General features: G+C 46.9%; 1 protein-coding gene across 1 annotated transcript; it reads left to right on the top strand.

The window, feature by feature from the left end:
• Positions 1-3536: 3536 nt before the first annotated feature.
• Positions 3537-4208, top strand: NOG (noggin). Its single transcript, XM_054393968.1, has one exon. It carries the CDS (start codon positions 3537-3539, stop codon positions 4206-4208), a length of 672 nt encoding a protein of 223 aa, XP_054249943.1.
• Positions 4209-27879: the final 23671 nt, after the last annotated feature.

Genomic DNA, 27879 nt, shown 5'->3' with positions numbered 1-27879 from the left:
ATCCTTGCTGTCGTGGACTGAAACCAGATCCTCACATAATGTGTTTTCAGAGCTATGGCTCCGGTCACAAGCAGAGCAGTGCAGGCTGCATACCTCTTCTCTCCTCATCAGAGATGAGACCCCGGAGAAGTGGCATCTTACTCTTGCCCACACTGGCTTCCTGTGTGTCTTGAAGGTTCTATTTGCTTTGTCTACTGAAAAAACACATTTTTACTACTGACAGCACTCCAGAACTAACAAAGCTGAGGCAAAGGGAGTTGTTCTCTCCTCTGCTTTATGCACCACTGCCAGCATAGTGACCAGCTATGGCCTCTGTGGACTGCTGGCTCTCTCCCTGTCCCAGGAAGGGCTGGCATCAGCCACAGGGCCTGGATCAGGCTCTTTACCTCCCAGCTTCATTTACTGCTGCTTTCAGCAAACCCTGACATAAACCAGTTTTTTTTTTCCCTCTGACCCAGAGGCTTCTGGCAAAGCCTTACTGGCAGCTCTTCCCCAGTCCTCTGCTATCAGCCATTCCACCAAGAAATTCTTGGGCCACAAGTGACTTCTGTCACTTCTGTATCCCTCGAGCTCTCCAGGCCCTGCCAGGAGCCCAGCACATCCCAGACAGATACCTGAGCTTGAGGAACAGCCGAGCTCAGCTTGCTCTGCTTGGAGCAGATCTCTGTGCTCCATCCATCCTAGCCAGCCCTGGGCCACAAACTTTTCCACCAGCAGGTAACAGCAGGAGAAAAGACTTCAGCTGTTGGCTTAGGATGACAGTTTTGAAGGTGGAATCTTAAACACAGAAGGCGTGACACAGGCAGGCCACAGAGGCTTTGGGTTTAGACTTGGAGACTGGTAGTTAAAGAATTGTTTTGAAATGCCAGCTGAGTTAAAATGCATTTATTATTAAAGAAGAAATCCAAGACATGAGGTGTAACCTCCAAATTTTTGCTTTCTGTTCAAAACACTGTTATTTTAACCTAGAATTGTTATTTGTACCTTTGTGTTTAAACAAGGTGGTTTAAAAATGAATTCAGAAACATTCGTGGTGACTTCTTGGCTGGAAGTAGGAACATAGTAAGGAGAGAGAAAGAGACAGACAGGCACCCAAAAAAAAACCATTAATGCCTTGCTAGGATCCATCAGCCACCCTCACAACTGCTCCCTCCTGAAACCAGTCCCATCAACCCTTCCCAGAACCAGCAGATTAGATGATGAGCTGAGTGCTGTGCCAAGAAATGCTCTTTCCTGTGAGGTGGACAAAAACCTGGAGTGGATGTGAATAAAGGAGGGGTGAAGAAACTCTCCCCAACTCTGCTCCACAACAGCGTGGCATCTCCCACAGGTGAAATCCCAGCAGGCAGGAGTGGAACTGTGGCATGGACAGGCCAAGACCTTGGTGAGAGCTTGAGCTAGGAGCAGTTGATCTGAGCTCCCTCACTGGCTCTGTGCAGACCTTCACTTCCATGTCCTGCTCACACCCATGTCAGCACCAAAGCCATATCCCCTTAAGCTCTAAATTCAGCAGAATGTCCATCTTCTGTTCCTGAAACATTTATGCTCCTTGGATTTTAGTTTGGAAGATGTGTGGCTGCTCACTTATTTCCAGGAACAACTTGTACAGCAGGTTTCAGCAGAGAAGGTTTATCAGGTCCTAGATGAAGACAGAGACCTAAACTTCTAGGTGAAAAAAATATCTACTGCAACTCCAGCAGAACCTTGACTGACATCCCAGTAGCAGGTGTCACTGCTTGGCTCCTTTGACAGCACAGAGCTGGACTCAGCTTTCCACCTTTTCCTGCCATTTCTTTCAGTTATTTATGAAATTTCCTTCATGTTCGGGAATGAGGCAGAGTAAGAGCTGGTTTGCATCTAACCTGGGGAGTGAAAGTGGTTGGAAAGCATGGGTAATTTCTAGAGAAAGCGCTCTGTAAATCGATCTGCGTGGTGCTTCCAGAATGCCCCTCAAATGCATCTAGTGTCCATGTTTTAATTGTTTCAGGTATTGGTGCTGAGCTGAACGCGTCTTTGCTGGATGGCCTGGGGCATGGCTGGAGAGCGTGCTGCTGATGGAGAACTCTTAGGGAACTCTTGGAGAGCTTTCCGAGAACTCCTTTTAAAGAACTCCTAGAAAAATGCCAAGGGCGTGCTCGGCGGTGCGCGGGGAAGCTCGCAGCCTGCCGGGACGATCTGCAGCAGGAGCGGAGCCGCCGGGCTCCTCTCGGGCACTCAAGCTCTGTATCGGGCGGTCTCTCTGGGCGCAGCCCCTGAGCTCCGCGCCCGCCGGAGCCGCCTCGTCCCGCCCCGCTGCTCACATCCTTCCCTCTGACCGGCACGGGAGGCTTCTCGCCGGGGCTCCTCCGCGCCCCTACAACCGCCACAGCCTCACCGCCGTCCCGCCGCCTCCCCCTGGCTCTGCTGCGGACCCAGCCCCGGCCCGCCGCCAGCAGAGGGCTCGCTTCGCCCGGGCAGCGGCCGGGGCCGGCGCCCGTTCCGCGGGTAGAGGAAGGTTTCCGCAGCCGGCCTGCGGCGAACAGCGCATCGTGGAACCATGCACGGAGCCGGGCGGGCAGCGCCGAGCGGGCAGCGCCGGGCGGGCCGGGCTGGGAGCGCAGCGCGGGAGCCCCTCCGCGTGCAGCCGAGCTGCCCTCCTGCGCGGGGCCAGCGGCACAGGCCGCGCTCCGCCGCCGCGCTGCCCGCACCCATGGGCTGAGCGAGACTGCGGAGTGCGGCGGCGGGGCCGGGCCGAGAGCCGACCAGAGGGAGCGGTGCGGCGGCTGCCCCGGACTGAGCAGCATCTCCCGGGGCGCGGCGGCGTGTGGAAGGCGGGGGGGTTGGGGGGGGGTGTTAGCGGTGGCTCCCGCCTCAGCCTTCCCCAGCAGAGGGTGTGCGGCGGTGGGAAGGGGCGAGCAGCGCTCTCCTGGACTTTTGTGGGAGTGGGGGTTGTGGTGTGTGTGGGGCGCTTTTTTTTTTTTTTTTTTTTTTTAAGGGGGGTGGGGTGGGTTAGAAGAGAGTCTGTGGTTTCCATGGAGATGAAGCTGAAAGTGCAGGAAATTTAAAGGCTTTGGGTCCTTGCAAAGCAGACAAACTGGTGCCAACGTGCGTGGCTGCTGTTGCTGCCGAGGAGGCTGCTTTGCAAACGGCGGAGAGGAGCGGGGAGGAGGAATCGGCTGCAACTTCTTCCGTACGCACGGGCGGACAACGAGGAGCAGCAGCGGCGAGCAGAATTTGCAACAAAAAGAGGCATCTCCCTGCCCGGGGAGGCTGAAAAGAGGCAGCGGCAGCGGCAGAATTTTGGAGTGGCTCCACCAGGAGAAATTTTATAGAGAAGCCTGCAAAGAGAGAGTGTTTGCAGGGGGCTTGTTCTCCGGGCTTATCAGGGGGCTGTCTTTGCTGGTGGTGCGGGGAGTGGAGGCGATCCCCCTTAAAGACAAGCTATTTTGGATATCCCCGTACAAGTTTTCTGATGTGTTTGCTTGCACCTTCTTCCCCTGCTGTTTGGTGAACCCAGCCCCCCTTTCCCCCCCCCCACCCCCACCGGTCTCTCAAGGATGGATCATTCCCAGTGCCTTGTGACTATATACGCCTTGGTGGTTCTGCTGGGTCTCCGGCTAGAGCAGGGCTCCTGCCAGCACTATCTGCACATCCGTCCGGCTCCCAGCGACAACTTGCCCTTGGTGGATCTAATCGAGCACCCGGACCCTATCTTTGACCCCAAGGAGAAGGATCTTAATGAGACCTTGCTAAGGAACCTCATGGGCGGACACTTCGACCCTAACTTTATGGCTATTTCCTTGCCTGAGGACCGGCTCGGAGTGGACGATCTGGCCGAGCTGGACCTCCTGCTCAGGCAGAGACCCTCGGGAGCGATGCCCAGCGAAATCAAAGGGCTGGAGTTTTACGACGGGCTGCAGCCGGGCAAGAAGCACAGGCTGAGCAAGAAGCTGCGCAGGAAGCTGCAGATGTGGCTCTGGTCCCAGACCTTCTGCCCGGTTCTATACACGTGGAACGATCTCGGCAGCCGCTTTTGGCCCCGGTATGTCAAAGTGGGCAGCTGCTACAGTAAAAGGTCTTGTTCAGTCCCCGAAGGCATGGTTTGCAAACCTGCCAAGTCCGTGCATTTAACGATCCTGAGGTGGCGGTGCCAGCGGCGGGGCGGGCAGAGGTGCACATGGATACCCATCCAGTACCCCATCATTTCGGAGTGCAAGTGCTCCTGCTAGGGCTGGCACTTCCCTGCTCTCCCCTTCTCCAGCGGACTCACGTGGACCTTTGCTGCAACAAAAATAAAAAGACTTTGCTTTCTGGTTAACGTTGTAATGCACTGTAACGTGTAGGAGAATGTATATTTTGTGTATATATGGCACGGGTTTAATATACTATTAAAAGGTCAGTATTATTCCTGAAATAATCAGCGTCTACTGTATTTTTAAGACTATCACCCTGATCGTTGCTAATGTATCTTTTTTTTTTTTTTTTTTTTTTTGGGTATTTATATTCCAGAGAGAAGTTGCTTCGCTTTGGCGAAGGGTTTTGATTTTTTGGGGGATGGCGGGGGGGGGGGGGGGGGGGGGGGGGGGGGGGATGGCGGGGGGGAGGGTGTTTTCAATAAAAGGATTTAAAAAAATACAAACCAAACTTTTTGATAAGAAAGCGTTTTAAAGCTATTTTCCATTCTTCGGAAAGCGTGTGTGTGAGGTTTGATTCTTCTTCCTTATGGACTTTAGATTTAAAATAAATGAATAAACGCCTAGAGCACAAGGTTATTGTAAATAGAGAGAACAGTCGGAATGACTTAATCCTATGTAAATGAAGAGTATCTGCTATTTATTCTTTATATCCTTGTAGTAAAAGTGCAGTGCAGAATTAAAGTCAACCACTAAAACACGAGCCGTTTGCCTTCTGTTTGCTTTTCGGTTTGGCCACCTTCGGGGGGCGGGAGGGGGGGGGGCTTTCTTCTCCCTCCTCTTCGCCCTCCACGCTCCGCAGGACGTTCCGCGGTGGCAGGGGGAGGTGGGAACCTGCTCAGCGCTCTCTTAGGAGGGGGATCTTTGGCACCCCTACCGAGGGAGAGCCCCGGGGATGCGGCCACGCGGGTGGGGGCGGCTGCGGGGGGGTCCCCGCGGAGGGGTCCCTGCGGAGGCCTCCCCCGGTGCGGAGCAGGCAGGGCCCGCTCCCCGCCGGCTGGGCTAGGAGCTTTTTGTGCTCGCTTGACATTTCATTTACAAGGGGACACGTGTCTTTCACACCTACCATTGTGGTGGGACACTGCTGAAACTTGACCCCTGGGCTTCGGGGGTTGCAGCGTAGACACGTTATTAGCCGGAGCCTGTGACAGCGCCGCGCAGCCCCCTCCTGCCCGCTTAACTCTTTGGGCTCCCGCCAGCCGCGGGTCATCTCTCCGCTCATCGCCCCGGGACAGGCCCCCTCCAGCCGCCCTTCCCTGGGCAGAACAGGGAGCACCGGGGGCCAGGCTCCCGCCCGCCGCGCCAGGGAATGCCGCCGCCCCGGCGGTGCCCGCTGTCCCCCCGCTGTCCGCCCTCTGTCCCGGCGTCCCGCCGCCGCCCTGTCCCCGCCGCCTTCCGCGGTGCCGCTCCGCCCGCTCCCCCCGGCCGCCGGCTCCAGCCGGTGCCCGCGCCGGCTGCGGGACAGCCCCGCTCCAGTCCTCGCTGCGGGGAACGGGCACCGGCGGCGGGCGCGACTCGGTAAGAACCCGTCGCAATTAACAAAAGTATTTGCGTGTTCCGTGCCGGGAGAGCCGAGGGTTGGTATCTCATAGATACCAACTGCAAAAACAAACTCTCCACGTGTTCAAAGGCTCCCTGACAGTGCAGAAAAGCCTTTTCCTTATTTATCTTGGAATCGAAAGCTCTTTTTTTTTTTTTTTTTACTCTCCCCAAACTCGGAGGGAATCTATGCTAATTATCCTAACCCCATCGCCGCAGCCCAGCCCTGCTTTCGCTAACGTTTAGCTCGCCTATCTCCCAATACGTATTCAACCCCTCTCTCACTCTTTGGGTGCGTTTTACTACCCGTCTCTTTGGTTCTAATTTCAATAGTTGGGGCGCGGGGGGGTGTGTGTGAAAAAAAATCAGATCTTGGGATATTTAGGGTATTCATTAACCTAGTGAAGAGGAACAGAGGCATTATTACTCACATAGAAGGCACCCTGCCCCCATGTCTATCTAAGGGTTCATTGTAAAAGGATTAAAAGTTAAAGACCTTCATCTTATGATTCTTTCATTTAATCTTCGTGGCGCCTGAAAGACATGCTGGATGGATGATCACATTTAAAATATTCCTAATGTCGGCTACCTTAGGACTCCAGGCAGGGCAAACAAACGTAATTTATTTCTAGAAGAAAGGGTATATTGAGATGTTTAAGTTTATGAACCACCATTACCATGTATATTTGTTAGGTTCTGACAAATACCCAAATAACATTAAAATCAGCCATTCATCACATATGAATTTATGCAAAACCTTCTGTGCCTGGGGCCAATATTTTTTTAGACAGTTTCACTTGCAAGGAAAAAAAGGGGGGGGGGGGGAGGGGAAAGTTTATTTAAAAAAAAAAAATTCCCAAAGCAAGAGTTTTTCATGACTGGTAAACACGAGAATTATGTGAACAGAAACTATTTCATGCTGGGATGGCAGCCAGGGACTCGGAATGTCAACAAAAGTTCTCCGAAGGTTGAAAATGTCACTGGATTACAATACAAGGTCCTTTGCCCCATTAGCAAACGTTACTACAGTGATACTCCTGCTCCTCAGCAAAGGGACTCAGCCCCGGGCTTTAGCTGTCTGCCATCCCAGCCATGGGGCAGACGGATTTCAGCTGGAAACCTCCTCTGTTTGCTTCAGGATTCTGTGTGTTCAGAGGGGTGTGAGCATTTGTGAGTGTTACCTGAGTGTGAAATGTGTGTTGTTAGCACAGCCTAAATATCACCCTGGCTGCCTCACAGTTAATCCGATAGCCAGTGCACTCAGCAGCAACACAGCCACACATCCCTGCCCTCTCAGCTAGCAACACCCTGTCACTAATACATTTACAAGGATTTTTAGTTTTGTTTTTTTTTTTTTAAATCAGGTTTCACCATCCACAAGGCCCGTGGTTTTTGCTTTAAATAACTAACTACATTTTGTCAGCTGGTAGAGCAAAAATAAACTACTAGTTTTTCACTGTTGTTTCTGGTCAGGTTCACTTTCTGGTCCTCCTGCCCTGGTGTTGAAATGTTTGGCTTGTAGTGGAAGTGTTTCAAGCCAAACAAATAAAATATCTTTCTGATGAATGTTTCTATGCAAATCTTTTTAAGATTGGGTTTTGTAATGTGTTTTTAAAGCAAAACTGAATTATGGCTCTTTTAAACTGGAATCAATTCATCACACAGTCAGGTTTTGTTCACTGATCTTTGTAGTGGCATCATAAGACCTCACAGAGACCACCATGGGGAAGAAATAAGAAGCGAAACGCTGAGAGTCTGCTTTTAGTTGGCTCCACAGTTTCTTCTTTTGTAGTTTTGGTGTCTTAACATGCAATATTGAAAATTTAAATTCATTTCTATCTCCATCATGGGTGGCATAACCCTGGTTGTGTCCTTTAACCCACGGGCTACAGTTCCGCCTGAGTGGTTGGCCAAGGCGACCTTCGAGGATCCCTTCATATCCAATGCAATCTGTCAACCTGTGAATGCAGGATTCAATCTTCTTTGTCAGCCTAGTTAGTCTTTATCCAGAACCATCTGATCCCTCACACCATGTGTTTATTCAGAATCTAGTCAAGCCAGGGCCCGGTGTTCATGGGGGGCTTCCTTGGTGGTACTGGACATAGGGTCCGAGCCATTATTTTTGCCAGTGCAGAACAGCATCTGTGTGGTGTTCTCAAATGCTTTATACTTTTGCTTATCAGGAAGAAGATGTGACTTTTAATCAAAGTTGTGATGTTGTAGGGTGATTTGAAAGCGCTGAGAGCAGCATGGTTGATAAAAGAATAACCAAAAAAAGTAGACCAGAGTAAGTTATCCAAATGTAATAAGCTCATCCCAAATTAGTCTGGATAGTGTGAAGAAAAAGAACCAACTAGGAAGCCTTTGTTACAGGTACCATTGAAGTGTGGTGTCCTCACACATGTCCTTAACAGACATAATAGGTCTGATTCATTTTCTCCTCTTTGAAATACCACCACAAAGATGAATTCTTGAGATTGCATGAGTGCACGATGGAGTCATCACAAAAATAACCACAGCTAGAAATGACAGCAGTAGTGTTTGTAGAAACACTGGACAAGTTTTTCCTCTTCCATAGTTTTCATAGAGAAATATTCTTAATTTAGTAACATCAACAGCTGTTACAAAATCCCCAGCAGTTCACCTCACTTGGGGTGTGTTATATAAATGTAATTTCCACCATGTTGGCTGGACCTTGGATCCATTAAAAAGAAGATATTCCAGCCCAGAGATCTGCCAGGAATCTTCACTGCAAGCTGAAATAAATATAATGACATCATCACAGAATATAACATCACAGCTTTCAAGGTAAGCCAAACCAAAAACATGCTGGCAGGAGAATGCTGCCACCTGGTAGAGCCACGCTGGGAACAGATCCGGGGCTCTCCTGCAGTGGGGAGGAGAATGGCGAGGCTGGTCCCAGAGAGCCCCCCCAGACCCCACAGTCCTTCTGCACAGGCAAGTCCCTTGGGAGCCCTGCTGCCCCGAGAACTGCAGCATCCCCCTCAATGCCCTCTTTAAGAGAGCAGCTACAGAGGGTTTGAAGAGACCCTTTCATTCCCCCCTCCTTGCTCCCAGACCAAGCGAGAAGCTCCAATGGTTGAAAGGAAGGGAATGAATACAGTGACTTGAAACAACTGTTGGAATGGTTCAGAGGAGAGCAGAAATATTCAGCAATCAACATTCAAGGCTCTAAATCCTCAGAGGTTCTACTGCAGGATCAGGAGCTTACAGCCCTCTTTGGTGAAGGCTGGGTACCAGTGTCCTGCTGGTAGATCTCCTGCAGCCAATTCTCCATGGGGAAAAGCAGCTGCTCTATCTGATGTGATCTTTGAAGGTTCTGAGAAAAATTATATTGGAAGAGAAATGTGCACCAGTCTAAGGTTACAGTGAGTCACTTTTCTCTGCTAAACTGGAGGACAGGAGCTGCAGAGCTGGCACAATTCAGTTTCTAATTCTTTTGGGGCATGCCAGCCCCTAACTCCTTTGGGGCAACAGTTTGAAACTAGAGCAGGGTAGGCTAAGGCTGGACAGCAGGAAGAAGTTCTTCATAATGAGGTGGTGAAATACTGGAGCAGGTTACCCAGGAATGTGACCCATTCCATCCAAGGTCAAACTTGATGTGGCCCTGGGCAGCCTGATCTAGTTGGAGATGTCCCTGCTGAGTGCAGGGGCATTGGACAAGATGCCCTTTGAGGGTCCTTTCCAACCTGATGCAATCTGTGAATAGTTTAGATAGAAACCAGCTGAGAGCAGTTGCTTTGAGCACTCACTGGTTCTATGTTCTACCCTCTCCAGGGGTATATTTATGCTGCCATAAAGCGTGATTCTGAGGCAGAGCTCATGAGCAGACCGAGCTGTGTGTGCACTTAGGCCTGGTCCTGGAAAGCCTCACAGCATCCCTGTGAAGGTCTCTGGCACAGTGTGAGGGCTTCTTCACAGGAGCTACCACCAAGATAAGGGCAGCAGGACTGACCAAAGGCATATGGACCTCTGCATGATGAGGCTGGAGTTTCGTCTCCACCTCAGACATGCCCCATGACTCAAGCCTCTGCCTCGGAGACCTCAAGAGTACTGACTGCATCAGATAATCCTAACAGAGTTTGAAAATAGGCTTCACACTCCCTCCTTGGTTTTTTTTTTTCCCTCATGAGAGGGGGAGTGGCAAGACTCCCATCACAAAGAACGTTACTCAGGACCAGAACAGATCTTAAGGCACAACACTAAAAACCTGTATGCAATGGAGAAGGACTGGGTGGCTCGGGGGATTGGTAATGGTATAAAGAGCTTTTCACCGCTAGGCTTCTGGCTTTGCTCCAGAGGTAGTAACTGAAAGCCACAGTCATCTGATGCCTGCAGAGTAGGCTGTGTAGAATGAGTTGTGGTCTCTGCATAGATCCTACCAAGCAGGATCCTGATCACAAAGCCACCACCAGGACTGACACAATCGCAAGGATTCACAACCCAAAGAGCAGAATGGAACAGGAGTGGGGATGTCTGAGCTGTGTTTGTGGCGTAGTAGCACTAAGGTTATATTGGGGGATTGGGGGGGAGGAAGGGGGGTGTTTTGCAGGGGGTATGTGTTAATATAGGTGGGTAGAACCAGTATAGTTCCTTGTACAGATACAATGCTGATAGTATTTTCCTTCTGGCATAGTAATATCTTTATATTTGACCTACACCCACCAACTTACTACCTGGCTTGGAATCAAACCTATGGTCCAAGGAAGATGCAGCAAATGCAAGAGCTGTGCTCTGCTGCAGGAATCAGAAGTGCCTGCTGCACTGTGTGGTGTGGTGCCAACTGCCTTGCAGTAACTGCATCTGGCACCTACCAGTTCAGATGCCTTCTGCTCACTGGGTTGGTGTACTTCAGATAGGGCTTTGCCACTTTCAATGCTCAGGTGAGAGGTTGTCCTTTCACAGGACCCCCAAACCTGCATCTCTGAGTCCATGTTGCTTTGGACAAAGGATGAAGCAGGCTTCAGAACACCTTTGCCAAGCCACTGTGTTGTACCTGTGCAATCAAATAATCCAGCACCTCTCCTCGGCAATAAATAAGCTGATTTTAATGTCAGGTATTAGAAAAAGAACATAAATCCTACACATTTATATAAGGGACAGTGTCAGCAGCACTCCTCATCTTCAAAATGAACCTTCTGGTATTCCAAGCACTTCATAATATTGTCTGTGAGGGAAAAATGGACAGAAAATAATTTTTCTTTCACTCCTCCTCTTGGTTTGCTTTGGACATTTAGAGATACCACATATCTAGCCAGTTCTGGTTTGCCCTTTGCATAGATCTGTGCCTCAAAGGGCACTCTCTTTTATACAGCAACTGGACAGTGAAAAATATTGCATCAATGTTACTGCAAACATGATTGAAGGAGCAGAGAGGCTTTATGGCCCAGTGAGATAAGCTGAAAGACTATCTCTTAAAGTTGAGTGGACTTCCAAGTTCATCATGTGCCTCTGGAATGAAGAGATACAGTTCTGGTCTGTAGGTAATGCTTGCACAATAGATTGAGGTCATTGACTTGAACCTTGAAGATTTTGTAAATAATCCTCACTGTCATAGTTCTAATCAAGCCCTAAATTAAGTCTCACTGCTGTGTTTGAAATATTTAGAAACACTTCAGTGCCTCTTCTCTGTCTCAGGATATCTGCTCCTGGGCTGCTGGCTCCAGAAGAATGTGAAAAGTCCCTTTTCCCTGAGGAGTTTAGTGGGTATGGAGCTCCTGTTGTGGGGGTGGGTTAACCACCCACCTGTCTGGATGCCAGGTGCCCACCTGTCCTGCTTTTGGCTGGGATAGAGTTAATTTTCTTTCTAGCAGCTGTGGCAGTGTTGTGTTTGGGATTTGGGGTGAGAATAATGTTGATAACACACTGATGGCTTTGGTGGTGCTCAGCAGTGTTTACACCAAGTCAAGGACTTTACAGCTTCTGATATCACCAGTGAGTGGGCTGGAGGTGAATGAGAAGTTGGGAGGGGACACAGCCAGGAGAGCTGACCCAAGCTGGACAAAGGGATATTCCACAGCATGTGACATCATGCCCAGTATATAAACTGGGAAGAAAGCTGGCTGGGGGCAGAGCTGCAGGAGAACTGGCTGGGCATTGGTTGGTGCATGGTGAGCAATTGCATTGTGCAGCCCTTGCTTTCTACAGTCTAACTTAACTTTTCTCCTAACTTAAACTCCTCCCCACCAGGGGCACAAGGGGACAGGCAATGGAGGTTGCAGTCAGTTCATCACACATTGTCTCTGCTGCTCCTTCCTCCTCAGAGTTGGACTCCTCAGACTCCTCCCCTGCTCCACCATGGACCTCCACAGGCTGCAGGTGGACAGCCTGCTTCTCCCTAGTCTTCACCACAGGCTCGAGAGGAATCTCTGCTCCAGTATCTGGAGCACCTCCTCCCTCTCCTTCTTCCCTGTCCTGTGTGTCTGCAGAGTTGTTTCTCTCACACATTCTCTCTCCTCTCTTCTGGCTGCTGCTGTGCAGCAGTTTTTCCCCCTTCTCGAACATGTTATCCCAGAGGTGCTGCTACTGTCACTGATGGGCTCTGCCTTGGGCAGCAGTGGGTGCATCTTGGAGCCAGTGGCATTGGCTCTATCAGCCATGGGGGAAGCTTCTAGCAGCTTCTCACAGAAGCCACCTCTATACCAATAACTCCCCACACAAAGCCACTACAGTTGTGTCTGCACAGTGGAGCAATCTGGGTAACTGGAAAGTGTAATAATGTTCCCCAAGAAGTGCCTGAAGAAGGAAATAAGGCTGGACCACCAGGTCAGGATAATTCTGCTCTACTTGAGCTGTCTTCAGGAAAAACTCAGAGCATTCTGGTCTGAGCCAACAAAATCTTGAGTACATACCCAGCCTAAGCTTCAGGAGCTCCTCCACAGAAGAGCTGCTCACCTGATGGAAGTGGAACACCTCAGTGGAGTCTCCTTTGGATTGGGTGGAAGTGCTCAGCACCCTGCATCCATGTCCCGAGGGAGCCCGGAGCAGCTTGGGTGTTCAGGGAGGGCTGCTTTGCCTAACCAGGAACAGCTGAGTGTTGTGGTTTGTATAAACTGTTTGCCATGTATGTGTGGCATGTGGCAGTAAATGAAACACTTACTTTAAAACTTATTGAAGTTCTTTCAGCAAAAAAATTAATGTGGGCTTGGCTTTTATGCCTTGTTTCAAATGAAGCAGAGATTTATACACCTTATTATCCTAATTTTTTTCCAGACACTGCCTTGAATATCTCCCATATCTTATGGGAAATTAAATATCAGAGTTTTTAAAGAGATCATTTTTAATTTCCCATCTATGGTCCCAAAAAAAAAAAAAAAAAAAAAAAAAAGTAAGTCTAATGAAGTGGCATGCAGTCAAATGCTCAGACTGTAATCATCCACCAAATATTTAAAGCAATCTGAATGAAACTTTTCAGACAGCCAGACTAGGTTTCTCTTACTCCTAAGCTTCTGGGAGATGCCAACAGACTTTAAGGTTAACATTTGCAGGCCTGAATGCCTAAGATTAGGCACCTTGTTAAACAAGCAGACACCTCTGGGGGGAAAAAAAATGATGGTCTGAGTCTTGGATGCAGAAATTCAGTAGGAGGCAATGCTGATAGAGCACACAGTAAAACCAGCAGATGTAGCCTTACTGCTAGAGTTGTACCTGACACTGTGACTTTCATAGTAAGATTTTACTTGTTTTGGTTTGGTTTTCCAAAAGGAGCTAATAGACACATTTTTTAAAAAATAAATAACATAAAAGGAGGAATTTGGTACTTAACTTTCCTAGGTGCTGCTAAAAATCCCATTCACATTCTCACAGATTCAGAGAGTGCATCAGGTTGGAAGGGACCCACAAAGCTCATCTTGTCCAAGTCCCCTGCAGTCAGCAGGGACACCTCCAACTGGATCAGGCTGCCTCGAAGTCATGAGAAAAAGAAGAGGACTTGAAGTTTCTCACAGGCAAGAGAAATCCTAAAGCAAAATAATTTGATTCCAAGCTGTATCTTCTGCCAGAGTGGATTTGTAGGGGGAAAGGGAGGGTGGGGGAGGTAGAGCTAAGGCAGTGTTGTCCTCTCTTCACTTTTTGCCCTCCTCCTGCCTCTCAGCTGTGGTTGAGTCCCCTCCCTCCATCATTGCAGCTCTCCATCAGTCCCTGCAGATGTGGTGGATAAACATATTGACTTCAAAACAGTTATTTTATGCTGATCAAAGGTCTTATTCTGCATATAAAATACATGAAGTCTTTTCAGAAGTCTGTTTCTTGCTGCCTACAATCATTCTGCCTTTGGCATAGTAATTAGCTGTCACTGAAGTTTCTCTTTGTTATCATATTTTCCCTGAAATTGGTCATAATATTATGATTAAAATATTTTTGACCAAATAATAGACGCTTTATGAAGCTCCATGTTTTCTTTTGCAGGTTAGCTTGTGGAATTTCTTTAGTTTTCCCTAAGACAAAGCAAAGTGTGGGCTTTGGTCACCTGGGTTTTCTGCTGTAAAACAATTAGAGCCTGCAGCTCTACTGCAATGAGAAGCTTCTTGAGAAACTCATGAGAAACTTCCAGGAGAGTTAAGAAGAAAGTCTGCAATTAAATGGACTCCTTTGGCTGCTTGCAGTGTGAAGCAGTGGTGCCAAGGGGCAGAGCAGAAATGTTAGGTGTAATGACCCCTGTCAGGAGCCTGCAGGACCTTTAGTGTCCATACAGAGACTGCTACCACTTGACCTGAAGAAAGCTCTCCACTGGCAGCAGTGGGAGACTTCTGGTTTCTGTGCAGCCCTGCCCTCAGAGAAGAATCCAGTAAGTGTCTTTTACAAGGGTGGCAGATACCTTCCCGTGCTTGAGTTTGAGACAGCTGCTGCTGCTGCAACCTCCCGTGACCCACTCTGCTGCTCACTGGAAACAATCATTTGAACACTGAGGGGAAATGACAATTTTTATAATATATTAAGCCATGGAACATGTGAAACCTGGTTTCCTGTGGATTTATGTCTTGAAAAGGGATTTCTGGAGCTCATTTGCCAAGTGTGTTTGGAACCAAACCTGGACAGCACTAAGCAGACCCTCCCGTTTCTGGGGAGCATTTCTGCCCACTGCAAGGCAGGTGGCATCAGCTTGAGCAAGGTGAGCAGCACTCTGAGAGGCATGACCTGAGTCCTGGTCTGTCCCTCTGTCCCACTGAGCAAGGATTTCTGTTGGCTCCTTGGTTTTTAATAACAGCAGAGCTCACCCTTCAGCTTACCTTAGCGGTGGGAGCTACCAGATCCTTCTTCCCAGCATAGCTTTTGGGGTTTGTTATTGTCAGGAGTTTAATATTTCTAACTGAAACAACAAAGAAGCACACAGCACAGCCCAGTGGACCTCATTGCCTTGGGAAAACAAAAATTTTAAGTACATTTGCTTTAGTAGTAAATAATAGATCTGAATCCCACCAAAGTAGCTCTACTGTTGTGAATTCACAGCTTCACAGATTGCAGTGGGTTGGAAGGGACCCTCAAAGCTCATCTCATCCAACTCCCTACACTCTGCAAGGACACCTCCAATGACAGCAGGCTGCACAGGGACACATCAAGGCTCATTTTGAGTGTCTCCAGGAGTGGGGCCTCAACCACATCCCAAGGCAGCCTGTTCCAGTGTCTCACCACCCTCCTCCTGCTCTCCAGCCTAAACCTGCCCTGCTCCAGTTTCAAACCATTGCCCCTAGTCCTATGATTCCAAGCCCTTCTAAACAGTCCCTCCTATAGGTCCCCTTCAGATATTGCAATGTAGCTCTAAGGTCTCCCTGGAGCCTTCTCTTCTCCAGGCTGAAGAACCCAAATTCTTTCAGCCCCCTCCAAAATCTCCTGCCTCAGAGGTTCTTCAGCATCATTTCTGTGAGGCACTTGCAATGTGAGTCAAGTATGTTACTTTTTTCCAAGAATTTTGCTGCCTTCCAGCATTGCTGAGCAATTCTGTAAGCCTTGTCCCTCTCCTTGGTATTTTGGATTAATTTCACTGTACTGCAAATGAAACTAGATTGAAAGTCCCCTTGAGGAAATGTCCCTGGTTCTGTATTTCTTCTCTAAAATGCTCTGAACAGCTTTGTTTCTGTTAAACCAATAAATGCCCTGGCCCTACCTGTGCAAATTGTCTTATTGAGGTCAATAGCTTTATCTGCTTGTGCAGCTGAGGAAAACATCCCAGCAGTTTTTCCAGGGCAAAAATGGTGGCTGGGGGGCAGTGATAACATTTTACAGATTCACATCAGCTGGGAAATGTGGCTGCTTGCTAGCTCTGAAAGCACTAAACAATTCTTCTTTTAAAATCAAAATATTTGGTTCTGATCTTTTCAGAGTAAAACCATCCCCCCCCCTTTTCCTATTCTATTCTATTCTATTCTATTCTATTCTATTCTATTCTATTCTATTCTATTCTATTCTATTCTATTCTATCCTATCCTATTCTATTCTATTCTATCCTATCCTATCCTATCCTATCCTATCCTATCCTATCCTATCCTATCCTATCCTATCCTATTCTATTCTTTCCTATTCTATCCTATCCTATCCTATCCTATCCTATCCTATCCTATCCTATCCTATCCTATCCTATCCTATCCTATCCTATTCTATTCTATTCTATTCTATTCTATTCTATTCTATTCTATTCTATTCTGTTCTATCCTATCCTATTCTAAATGTCCTGATTCAATTCTGCTACAAAAATCCATCCCTTTTTAACCTAAGCCAAAATCCCATCCCAATCAAAAATAAACTCTTTAGAGCTGAACAGAGCAATTTGTGTGATTCCAAGCCAGTATTTCTTACTTTTCAGCTTACCAAAAATGTTAACAATGTATTATTTTTGGTGAGTCCCAAGCACAGATTTAAATAATTCACCAGAGCTGCAAAGGAATGGAAAAATCAGATTGCCTGACAGCTCAAATCAGATGCCAGATCCATAGCTGCAGTAAATCATCAGAGAACTCTGCTGGTGTCAGGCAAGTGAGGAATGCAGCTCCACTTGAGCTTCAGTGGGACTCTGTGGATGGACTGTTCAGGTGAATCTGGCTTGGAGCTGAGATCTTCAAGAGGGAAGCCTTGGAAGACAGAAGTTTTATGTGACCTGCCTGTGGCACTGACGTGTGGTGCCTGTGTTTTCAGCACTGTTGGTACCCATCCTGTGTGCTGGGGCACATACTACGTGACTTTACATCTATCCTCCTTCACTAGGGATGTTAAAAGTTGCATCCCTTCCAAGTCTTTCTATGAGCTGTTGATTAGCATTCCACCAGGATCACTAACCTATTCGAGTGTCTGTCATTAGTGGTGGAAAAGAGCCTTTTATTTCCTTCTCAAATGATTTTGCTTTTCTTCAGTGGTGTCCATAGCAACCCATACTGGTAGTGATGAGTCCCTGATTCTGTTGCAGGCTTTCCATAGCAGTGTCTTGCCAGTAACAACAGTTGACCCGACATTGGAAGGCTGCTCCGAGGCACGTAGCCACGCTGGTTCTCCTAGGGAATGGGAGTACCTTCCCTTAGGTGACAGGTCCCATCAGGCAAACGCCAGGGCTCATTTCTAATCAGACCAGCATCTTGCATTGTCCTGAACACAACTATGGGAGTCTAACTTTGGAAGGTCTTTGGACTGAAATCCCTCTTCTGAGAGTGGATGGGCATCCCTGTTCCTCTGTCTGGAACTATGAGTTTTCTGCTCTAAGCTGAAAGTGAGCTCTAACAGCAAACAGTCCGTGGAAGAGATTGTCCAGAATGTAGCCAGGGGACAAGGAGAGCCATTTGTCCCTTCATTTTCTCAATCTCCTCTCCCTGTTTTTAACCTTTTTGTCTAGGTAAAAGACATTTCAAGGCAATGAGTAATATGTAATACAGACTATCTTAGCTGCAGGCTTGAAATTAGAACCAACAAGCTAACATCAAGCTCAAATAAGAATGACTTCATTACCTAGGCTGAAGCTGGCAAGGAGGAGAGAATGCTCTGCTGTGTGGTCTCTTGTGCCTTAACCTAATATTCAGAACTTATAGGAACAAGTCTTGGACTTAGTAAGAGTTGGCTTTACATCACAATATGCACAGAGCAGGGACCAGATCCAGTAAGCTTTCTTCATGCAAGCAATTCTTGCTCACATATGTAATCAGGGGGATGATTTGCTTAGGTAAAGATTCTCCACATGTGTAAAACTGGAAAGGTTCTGGACAAAACTCAGCCGTTTTGCTTTCTCTGACTCATACTTGTCTCTGGATTTGCTTTGTGTATGTATTGGCACTGTGGTTGCCTCCAAGCCCCAAGTACCTATCTGCAGTCCTTTATGTTGTGGCTTGGATGCCAAACAGACATCCTGAGCTTCTCCTGCACCCATTGAAGAATCTGCCTTTTGGAAGCAAGAAGTCTTGACCTGTTGAATGAAACAAACATGATTGGTGCTGACTGCAGCGCCCCTACCATCCTCATCTGTGCCAGCACTCTGCCATTGCTGCTTTTCTGTGTCACTTCTTCCAGGGAGAGCTTCACCCCGATACCTTGGTGCGAGGGTCCCTCCGGAGCCGAGGCCAGGCACAATGAGCGTTGTGTTAACAGATGGACAGGACTGCAGTCAACAGAGCGTGCTTAAGTGGTAGTGTTGAGAGCAGAGCTCACAGGTGGGAATGGCCAAATGTCTGTCTGTGCTGTGGTTAGGGGGACATACCATTGCTAATTCTGCTGTGGGCTGACTTAACTGAAAAAAGACATTCTTCCTTTCCCACATAAGGAGAGGTTTTGGCCTGTTGGAATTGCCTGGGTGGTGCAAAGGAAGGTGGGGTGCAGAGAGACATTCTAATTAAGTCTCTATCCCCTTTTGTTCATATCTTTTTAGGAAGGCCCCTGTGGAATAGACCAAAATAAGCTCCTACCCCTCGCTGAGTAGGTTGTCAGGGTGCAGAACTATATTCTGAAGACTTATGCATGTGTAAGGGGTGTGTAACATTTTTGTCTGAATGGAGCCCTATGTTCTCATAATTTATAGTAAGTAATCTTATTTGCAAAGCATGCCCTTACAGTTTTAAAAAACAAGTTAATTGACTTGCATAAAAATCAAACATGTCCAAGTTTTCCATCTCCACACAAACACCACATTGAGCAGCACGTTGCTACAATAGCCATGATGCAGTCTGGGGCTACCTATTGAGATGTTTCATAAACCAAAATGGAATCTTTAAAACTCTGTCAGTTTCGCATACCTCCAAGCTGCTGAATTTAGGAGTCCATTACTCCGCTAATTATACAATGTTTTATTTTTTTCCCCCCCTTGTGTAAATAAACAAACTTGTGTCTGAATTTTGGCAAGGGGCACTAGAAGCCAATTAGAAGGTGTTCCCAATGTATTACAGTATTACAAACAAGATGCCTTTTCTTGGAAAGGCCAACACACCGTGTTGCTTTTAATGAGTGTGAAAATATACCAGTTGCTTAATCACTAGCAACTTATAGTTATGAGCATAAGTGAGTCCTTTCTCAGGAATGAAAAACATTGCTTCGTTTCTTTACTAACAGATGACATTTTAATTTAAAGCTCCAGGGTTTTTTGTCTGGAAGGGCTAAAAGCATCTGAATTATTTGAGAGAGAAATAAGAGGCAGAGGGGAGGTGTGAAAGAGCAGGCAGGATTTTCATAGAATCATAGAATGGGTTGGGCTGGAAGGGACCTTAAAGATCATCCAGTTCCAACCCCACTGCAGGCACACCTCCCACTAGTCCAGGTTGCTCAAGCTCTCATCCAGCCTGGTCTTGAGCACCTCCAGGGAGGGTGCATCCACAACCTCTCTGGACAAGCTGTTGCAGTATCTCCCCACCCTCACTGTAAAGAATTTCTTCCCATCTCCAGTCTCAATCTAGATAAATCAGATTTTATCTGAGTAAACTTCACCCTCCACTTGTTTGAGTGGTGAGGACAGTGTGTGTGTGCCCCCCAAGGTTGTGACTGCAATGCCATCTGAGATACTGTGGCATTTCTAGGACTGTTGTTGCACTCAGTCTTGTTGCACTTTGGCACCAAACTGGATCCAGCACCACAGCACTGTCAAATCATGGCTGTAGAGTTACTTTAGGGTAGATTACTTTAGGGTGAATTAGAGTTACTTTAGGGTGGATTACTTTAGGGTGAATTAGAGTTACTTTAAGATGGATCCAGCACTATAGCACTGTTAAGTCATTTTTGTAGAGTTACTTTAGGGTGCCTTTGGCATGTTGTAGGTACAGGTTGGAGCACAGCAGCATCCCTGGAGGAGTGAGCCCCAGGAAGCATGGTGATCAGGCTGCAGTTTCTTCCCGTGATCCTCTTCTGGGTGAAAAACAGAGTTGACTTTGAAAGGACAAAGCTTCCTCCCATGCAGTCTAGACAATCTGCAGGCTCCTTGTAAAGCAATAAAAATATTAAGCTGGATAAGAGACTGGATAGAACAAATAGCTCCATGTAGAGATCCTTTATCCTTATTTTTCTTGAAATGTTTGTCTAGAAACATAAAGATTTCTTGATTTATGACTTGTTCAGCCAGCTCCAAATCAGATGGTGTTGCACTCAGAGCAGCGAATCTGGCAGCCTGGCATTACTCCAGGGCAGCCAGTGGAGTGGTGCAAATTCCACACCACAACACCTCCCGAGCTGCTACTCACTGTTTTAATGGCAGGAGTATGTTACTTGTCAGCAGATAGAAGTGTGGAAGAATCTGGCCCATCGTGAGTTTTAATCCTTCTCATAAAAATAAAATAAGCCTTGGGAAAGCTCTCCAATGTTATTTAAAAATAGAAGAATGAGTGTTAGTGGTTTTATATGGATTACATAAATTACTACTTTATTAGAAAAAGGGATAATTTTAAAAAGAGAGAATTTCCCTCACAGGGAACGTTTAATGTCTTTGGGTTACTTTATGGATATTTTATTTTACATTTTAAGATAATTAAATCTTTTCAAGCAGAAATATCCTCATTTCTTCTGTCAAAAAATGCTTTTCCTGCTTCAGAGCTGCACAGCCCCTGAGCCAGCCTGCTCAGCATAGAGGCATCTGCTTGTGGATCCATAGCTCAGGAGGTTGCTGTGGGGTGCTTTGGTCATGGTCTGGGCATGTACTCCATGTTCAAAGCAGAGGTAGTGTTGGCTAACTTTTAACCAAACACAGGAGATTTAATCCCAAACCAGCTCTACTGCCCAGCTTTAGCTATATCAGGTCCAGACAGAAGGTTCCTAAGTTAGACCTTCAGTGTCCTTGTTCCAGTGGAGTGTTTGGAGAGGCAGAGCACAGTTAACAGTCTATTTACCACCTAAACTATTTACCACCTAACTTATTTGTACTACAGCATGGTCAAAATTTTCACAAAGGCTTTATAACCACAAAGCAGAAGCAGTTCAGGAGTCCTTGAAAGTTAAATGAGTGCACCATGCCCGCTAAGCACAGCCGTCCCCTCTGGGATGCAGGGAGCAAAGGCCAGCTCCTACTGGAGCAGACTCTGTCTGAGTATGTGTGCACCATCCCCTTGCAGACAAAGTGGTGGGCAGGTGTTGAGGATGAGAAAGCCATGGCTGGTGAAGCCCTTGTGTGCTAGGCAATTCAGCGCAGATGTAGATCAAAAGTGACTTCTGCTTCCTGCTCAATATGAGGAGGGGACTGGGAAGGGGCAAAGCTGACTGAGAAAGTTTCATGCTGACTGGGAAAGCTTCGTACTGACTGGGAAGTGGCTGCAGCTAGTGCTGAGTCTACATGATGGCCTCCCAAGCCCTAGAGTGATTGGATATCAGAAGAAACTTCTTCATTGAAAGGGTTCTCAAAGACTGGAATGGGCTCCCCAAGGAGGTGGTTGAATTCCCATCCATGGAGGTGTTTCAAAGAGGCAGAGATGTGGTGCTGAGGGCCATGGCTTAGCACCAGACTTGGCAGAGCCACAGAATGGTTGGACTCAGTGATCTTAAGGTCTTTTCCAATGGAAACAATTCTGTGACTCTATGGTGCTGCTGGGACACAGCCCTGTGCTTCCTTCCTACCACTCACAATTGTGATGAAGAGGAAGAGAACATAGAAAATTGCCCCTTTTGCTGTGATTTTTAATGGAAAGGCATTCCAAAAGCCAAATCTTTCTTTTAGGAATGCATCTGAAAATGTTCAGATTCAGGTCCTGAAAAAATCCTGAGGCTCTGATTGGGTAGCAAACATTCTGTTCAAAACAGGAAAAAATCAGGTTTGCTTGTAAAACTTCTTTGGTTTCAGTACCCAAAAGTGGAGGGGAAGAACTTGGTTCAAAACTAAAACATTTCAGCTTTCTGTCTCTGAAAACCAAAAAGTTGTCATTGATTTTTTTTTTTTTTTTTTTTTTTTTTGTGGTAAAGGGAATAGTTTCTAATCTAGTCTTGAGATTTTCCAGGACATTTAGGGAATAGTAGACTGCTCTGGATGGGGACACAGGAGGCCACAGCTCAGTTCTGAGCTTTGTCAGATGTTCTGACAAGTGACATGATCTGACTGGGTATGTCTACACATCCTGATAGAGGTGGCCCAGGGCTCTGCTGGAGTCAGTTCTGTCTGGTTTGGTACAAAATAAAAGCCAGTTGATGAAGTGGCAGCTCAGCTCCCTGTCATTGCTGTCCCCTCCTCAGAGAAACCCTGCTGCCTGCCTGTGCCCAGCTCAGCAGGGCGTTTCTCCTCCTTTACTCACTCCTTTCCCCTTCTCCTTCCCATTCACACCCAAGTCCCCACTTTTGCTGTTACCCCCACGCTTCCAAGGCTGGTGATGGGTAGTTGGGTTGCTGTCAACCAAGCCTGCCCATGGCACAGGAGACTTGCCTTCAAGGGCAGCTTTGGGATGTCTGAAGCTTGTCCTCTCCATCACAGAAGCCCCCAGGTGTCCCAGTGAATTGTCATGCTTCAGCATGGTCACGTCAGATGCCCACAGATGGTTTCCAGGCTGTCCACAAGCCTCCATGTGGTCCAAAGACAGCCATATCCTTAGAGCCACTCTCACAGTCACATAGCAACTGCTTTTCTGTCTCAGTTTTTCTCTGTAAAATGGGAATATCATATCCTGGTCCTGTTTGCTCTCTTTAGCTTGTGAGGGCTCTCTGTCTACGTGCTGCTTGGCAAAGCAGGTCCCTTGTGTAGCTGCAGAGACATGGCTGTTCCCTGGCACTACTGCTAAGGAAAGAATATTCAGCCATCTAAATACTCCCTTTTGTTCAATTTTTTATAAGCATTTTGCTTTACTGGGAAAGATCCTCAACTGGTGTAAATTTGGCAGGCATCCATCAAAGTGAGAGCAGCTCTACCAGCTTACACCAACTGAGGAGTTTCGTCCCTGGGTATGCTTGGGGAATAAAAAAAAAAAAAGAAAACCCAGAGTAAGGCTCCTTTTGTTAATGCAATTAGCATATTTGGTGTTTAGAGCATTTTTAAAAGTTCTGTTAAAAATAAATTCCTGAAGTCCTGGATAAATAAATAGTTGTACAGAAGAGTCTTCTGTAGCCATGAAGTTGCCAAAAATTATCAGTAATCCTCAGTCAGATGGAATGTACAGTTGGCAAGGGGATGGCAGGAAAAAGTCCTCACCACTTCTGCCTCCTATTCCCATACAATGAGAGATGCCAAGTTTTTCCATTCGTGTCTGTGATGCAGTTGGAGATGGGAGTGTTTGTCATTAAGGAGACCTTGTTTTAGTTAAATAACCAGTGAAGGGCTCTGTTTTGTTGCATATTTTTCCATCGCTAGACGCTGATTTCACACGGGCTGCTTTATTTTGTTAATGAAATTTGACCCCAGTTTCTTCTCCCTCTGCATTTAACTCAATTTAGGTCAAAACACAGAATATGCAAATGAAGACCCACCAGTCCAGCCCACTACTGATGTGGTTTTAAAGTCCTGAATAAAAACAAAAATTATTTACAGACTAGTCTGGGGCAATCTATGCCTTGAAAGCTGACGGCCAGGAGCCTGGCAGCTGACGTATGTATTTATTTAGGCTTTGACACTGCTAGGATTTATAATTTGGGGGGTTTGGGGTTTTTTTGGAAAGTGAGTAGTGCTTTTAAGGCCTTTTATTCTGAGTGACGAAATTCAGACAAATGAAACTGGCGTGTGCTGCTTGCTGTCTGAAACGCTGCTTTATGCAAGCCCTATGCAGTAAAGCTTCAGGCTCTTGAGGAACCCCGAATCACTTGTCAATTCTGTGTATCTTGGCCCCTGGGCACTGTGCATGTAAGTGGATAATGGGCCAAGAGCTGTTTTTATTTAAAACTGTGGAATTCCTGCTTGGTTCAACAGGAATTACACCTGTTCAACCCAGGGCAAATGCTGGCCCAGGAACTGAAAGCTAAAGATACTGCTGCATCAGAGCACAGCCACACCATGCAATCCAAGCAGAGAAGTCACACCTACACCATCCACGCCACCAAGATGAAATATCAAAGCAGCAACAAAATGGGAATCGGCCCAATCTGAGGTTCCCCAGTCTGTGTGACTGGATCCAGCTCTAATAAATACACCTACTAAATGTTCCACTGTTAGATTTATGTGATTGCATTCTTCCATGCCAACAGAAAAGTTAGAAACTCTTTGCTGCTTAGAAAAACCATCTGCTGAGAAGTTTAGTAGCTTCACTGGTCAGAGGACTGGAAGCCCTGCATTATGAGGAAAGGCTGAGAGAGCTGGATTGGTTCAGCCTTGAGAAGAGAAGGCTTAGGGGAGACTTTACTACCATGGAGCAGTACATAAAGGATGGCTACTGAGAGGATGGAGGCTCCCTTTGTACAAGGAGTCCCTTGGAAAAGACAAGGGGTGGTGGGGACAAGTTACTGCTGGGGAGATTCCAGTTGGACTCTAAAGGAAAATGTTTCTCCATGAGAATAGTTAGACATTGGAATCGTCTCCCAGGGGAAGCAGTGGAGTCCCCTGTATTGGTCAGTTCTAAGATTCAGCTTGCCAGGGTGCTGGGCCAGCTCATTTCAAGTGTACTAGAAAGGTTGGACCAGATGAACCTTGGGATTCCTTCTAACCTGGCATTCTGGGATTGTGGGATTCAATTGCAAACTTCAGGGGCATAGTCAGAAGAGCAGAGCTGTAGCTGCAGGAGTGACTGCCTGCATAACCCTTGCATCTTTTCCATTAGCCCTAAAGGTAGATGCGTAGAATCATAGAATGGTTTGGGCTAGAAGGGACCTTGAAAATCATCCAGTTCCAATCTCCTGGTGTCATCAGGGACACCTCTCACTAGCCCAGGTTGCTCCAGACTTCACCCAACCTGGCCTTGAACACCGCCAGGGAAGGAGCATCCACAACCCCCTTGGGCAACCTGTTCCAGCATCTCACCACCCTCACTGTGAAGAATTTCTTCCTAATTTCCAGTCTAAATCTCCCCTCCTCAAGCTTCAGTCCATTACCTCTTGTCCACTACAAGCCCTTCTAAAAAGTCCTTTCTGAGAACAGAAAAATTGAGACTGAAAAGATTTACCATCATTGCCATGATTGAGCCTCATTCATATTCAGTTTTCAGTGTTTTCCTGACCACCAAATCATAAAAGCAAAGTCTGAGCTATTTAAGGCCTAATACAGCTGCAGATTAAATTAATATCCACATTATAGCAGCTACTTACTGTGACTGTCAGAAGCTGGGTTTACCCCAGAGAGAAGGTATAAAGAAAACAACGGAGGGTCTTCTGTGTGAAGCCCTGAAATCAGATCTGAGCTGTGCAGTTGTAACACAATCTAAACCTTTTCATGTTTGGACTAAAGCATTTTCATTTCACGTTATACTTAACAGAACAGCTTTAAACCAGCCACAAAGAAGTGACCTGGCACGTTTGGGCTGTAATAAGCATTGATTCCATGCCTATAAATTTTATAGTTGAATCAATTATACTCCTTCTTTATAGGATTAAAGAAAACCTTCCATTTCAAATGGAATTTTTTTTTTTAATTCTCATGACAGAGAGGAATTGAAGGGAAAAAAAATAAAAATGAGTGAGCAATGCTAAAATTATTAAGAAAATTCCTAGAGTGCTTTCTCCTAGAATAGGAGATAGAATACCTCAGCCTGTGGAAATATCCACTGAAAGCATTCCTTATTTCCCATGAAGTGAGGAAAGGGCCAGCTGTGGTCCTTCACTGCCCAGAAGAGTTAGGAGATGCCACCCAGAGCTCAGTGCAGATGGGTGGGTGGGCAGGGATGGGCTTTGCTGTCAGAGACAGCAGACAGATCCTCAGGGAGAGCTCAGGCACATTTTCATCTCTGCCACAAACTTCCTTGGGCAACTCACCTTTCTCCTGACAGCATGAAATGCTGGGGCCTGGCAGGGGGGGTTATGGAGTGCCTAGCTAACTGGGACTCACGTTTTTTGGTGGCACTGGTTGAACACAACCCCTAATCCTCCCTAACCTCTGCAGCTCAGTGGCAGCTATGAAGCGCAGCGCTCTGAGGGCTTTGTGCCTGCTGAGTGGCAGTTGTACAACCGAGTGGAAGGGAAATGATACAGCTCCAACAAGTCTGAGGTTTGTGGTTTCTGCATTTGGCCACAGACATTGTAGGGGAGGGTGGGGGTTGCAGTCCTTCTCAAATTACTTTTTATACTACCATTATAAAGCAGACATATTTCTAGATGTGGGGAAAAGAAGGCTCCGGGGAGGTCTTAGAGCAGCCTTCCAGTACCTGCAAGGGGCCTACCAGGAGGCCAGGAAGAGACTTTCTACAAAGGCCTCTAGTGACAGGATGAGGGAATGGATTGAAGACTGAGGAGGGGAGATTCAGAATGGAGATTAGAGAGAAATCCTTCACAGTAAGGGTCGGGGGACACTGGCACAGCTTGCCCAGGGAGGCTGTGGATGTCCCCTCCCTGGAGATGTTCAAGGCCAGGCTGGATGAGGCCCTGAGCAAGCTGGGCTTGTGGGAGGTGTCCCTGCCCATGGCAGGGGGATGGAACTGGATGGGCTTTAAGGTTCCTTCCAACCTAAACCATTCTATGAATCTATGAATTCACCAAGATCTCAAAGGCTGTTGTTAGTCAGAGTTCTGTCACAAAGCTCTTCCCATTGAGCCTTGTCTCATTCTGCTGTGAAAGCCTCCACTCTGCTGAAGGGGGATTACAAAGCAGCTTGTGACAGATATCAACAACACAAACCAGAACTCTTCACAGTCTCCAAAAGCCAGACAAACTTGTATACTACAGTAGTCTTTATTTACAAGTGCTCTGAGTGAGGTGCCAGTCCCAGAGTGCTGAGGATTACATCACCCATAAGGACTGAGATCACAGCCTTGGTTTGTTCAAGAGCAACTGGGACACAATTTATATCCTAAAGACTGAGCATATGTTTCATGTTCTGATGGATCCACACAAAATTCTGCTTCAAGTCAGTGTGTGCCCATGACTGCACAAAGCATCTCTGCAGTTGCAGAGTCCCTGTCGTCACTCCTGTCCTGCAAAGCAGCACCAGTTCAGATGACAGCAAAATATCCTTGCCCAGAGCAGCTCACTCCACCCTGTGAGGGATCCTCCAGATCAGTGAAAGATCATCCAAGGTGAAGACAGAAAAAGAGCTTTTGGCTGCTGCTTTGCAGTTTCTGAAGGCCAAGGCCTGGGGCAAATGTAATAATTTTGAGTAATGGATTGCAGCGGCTGATCAAGGTGGACTAATTTATGATGCTTGATTTTATAGTTCTGAATTAATTATACCTTTTCTGCCTTCCCAATTACTCTCAGTACCTGACAAAAGAGTGCCCAGGGAAACTTCCATAAAATGAGGGAGCAGTGAGCAACTTCTTGGAAAAGATACACCAGAAGTTTTACATCAGAAACAGTAAAACATCCTTGAAGCTTCTGCAAGCTGCTCCTAATGACTTTTCAGATATTTAGACTGTGTTTAAAAGTAGATAAGATTTTAAAAGCTCTTCTGGCCTAAAAATCTGTGATAAAAAAGTCCTGCTCTCTCTGTTAGAAACAGTGTAATGCAGACAGTATTGTAGGCATCATCAAAACAGCAGATATCAGGAGAGCTGGAATCCCTGAGAAGCTGGGAATACTGAATTTCTTCATACTCAAAACCATGCTTATCATTATGCCTGGTATCTGTGAGAGCACAGGTAGCCAGCTCAAGAAAACACACATGGATGTATCAAAATCTCCTTTAGTCAGTGAAATTCTGTAAATGCACAACCTT

Source organism: Indicator indicator, chromosome 29 (assembly GCF_027791375.1).
Source record: "Indicator indicator isolate 239-I01 chromosome 29, UM_Iind_1.1, whole genome shotgun sequence".
Classification (NCBI taxonomy): Eukaryota; Metazoa; Chordata; class Aves; order Piciformes; family Indicatoridae; genus Indicator; species Indicator indicator.
Note: the sequence above shows the minus strand (reverse complement) of the source record. Positions and strands in the feature narration are given on the sequence as shown.

Bases quoted from the DNA above. Each gene is read 5' to 3' on its own strand.
- NOG (XM_054393968.1), top strand. From the start codon at position 3,537: ATGGATCATTCCCAGTGCCTTGTGACTATATACGCCTTGGTGGTTCTG.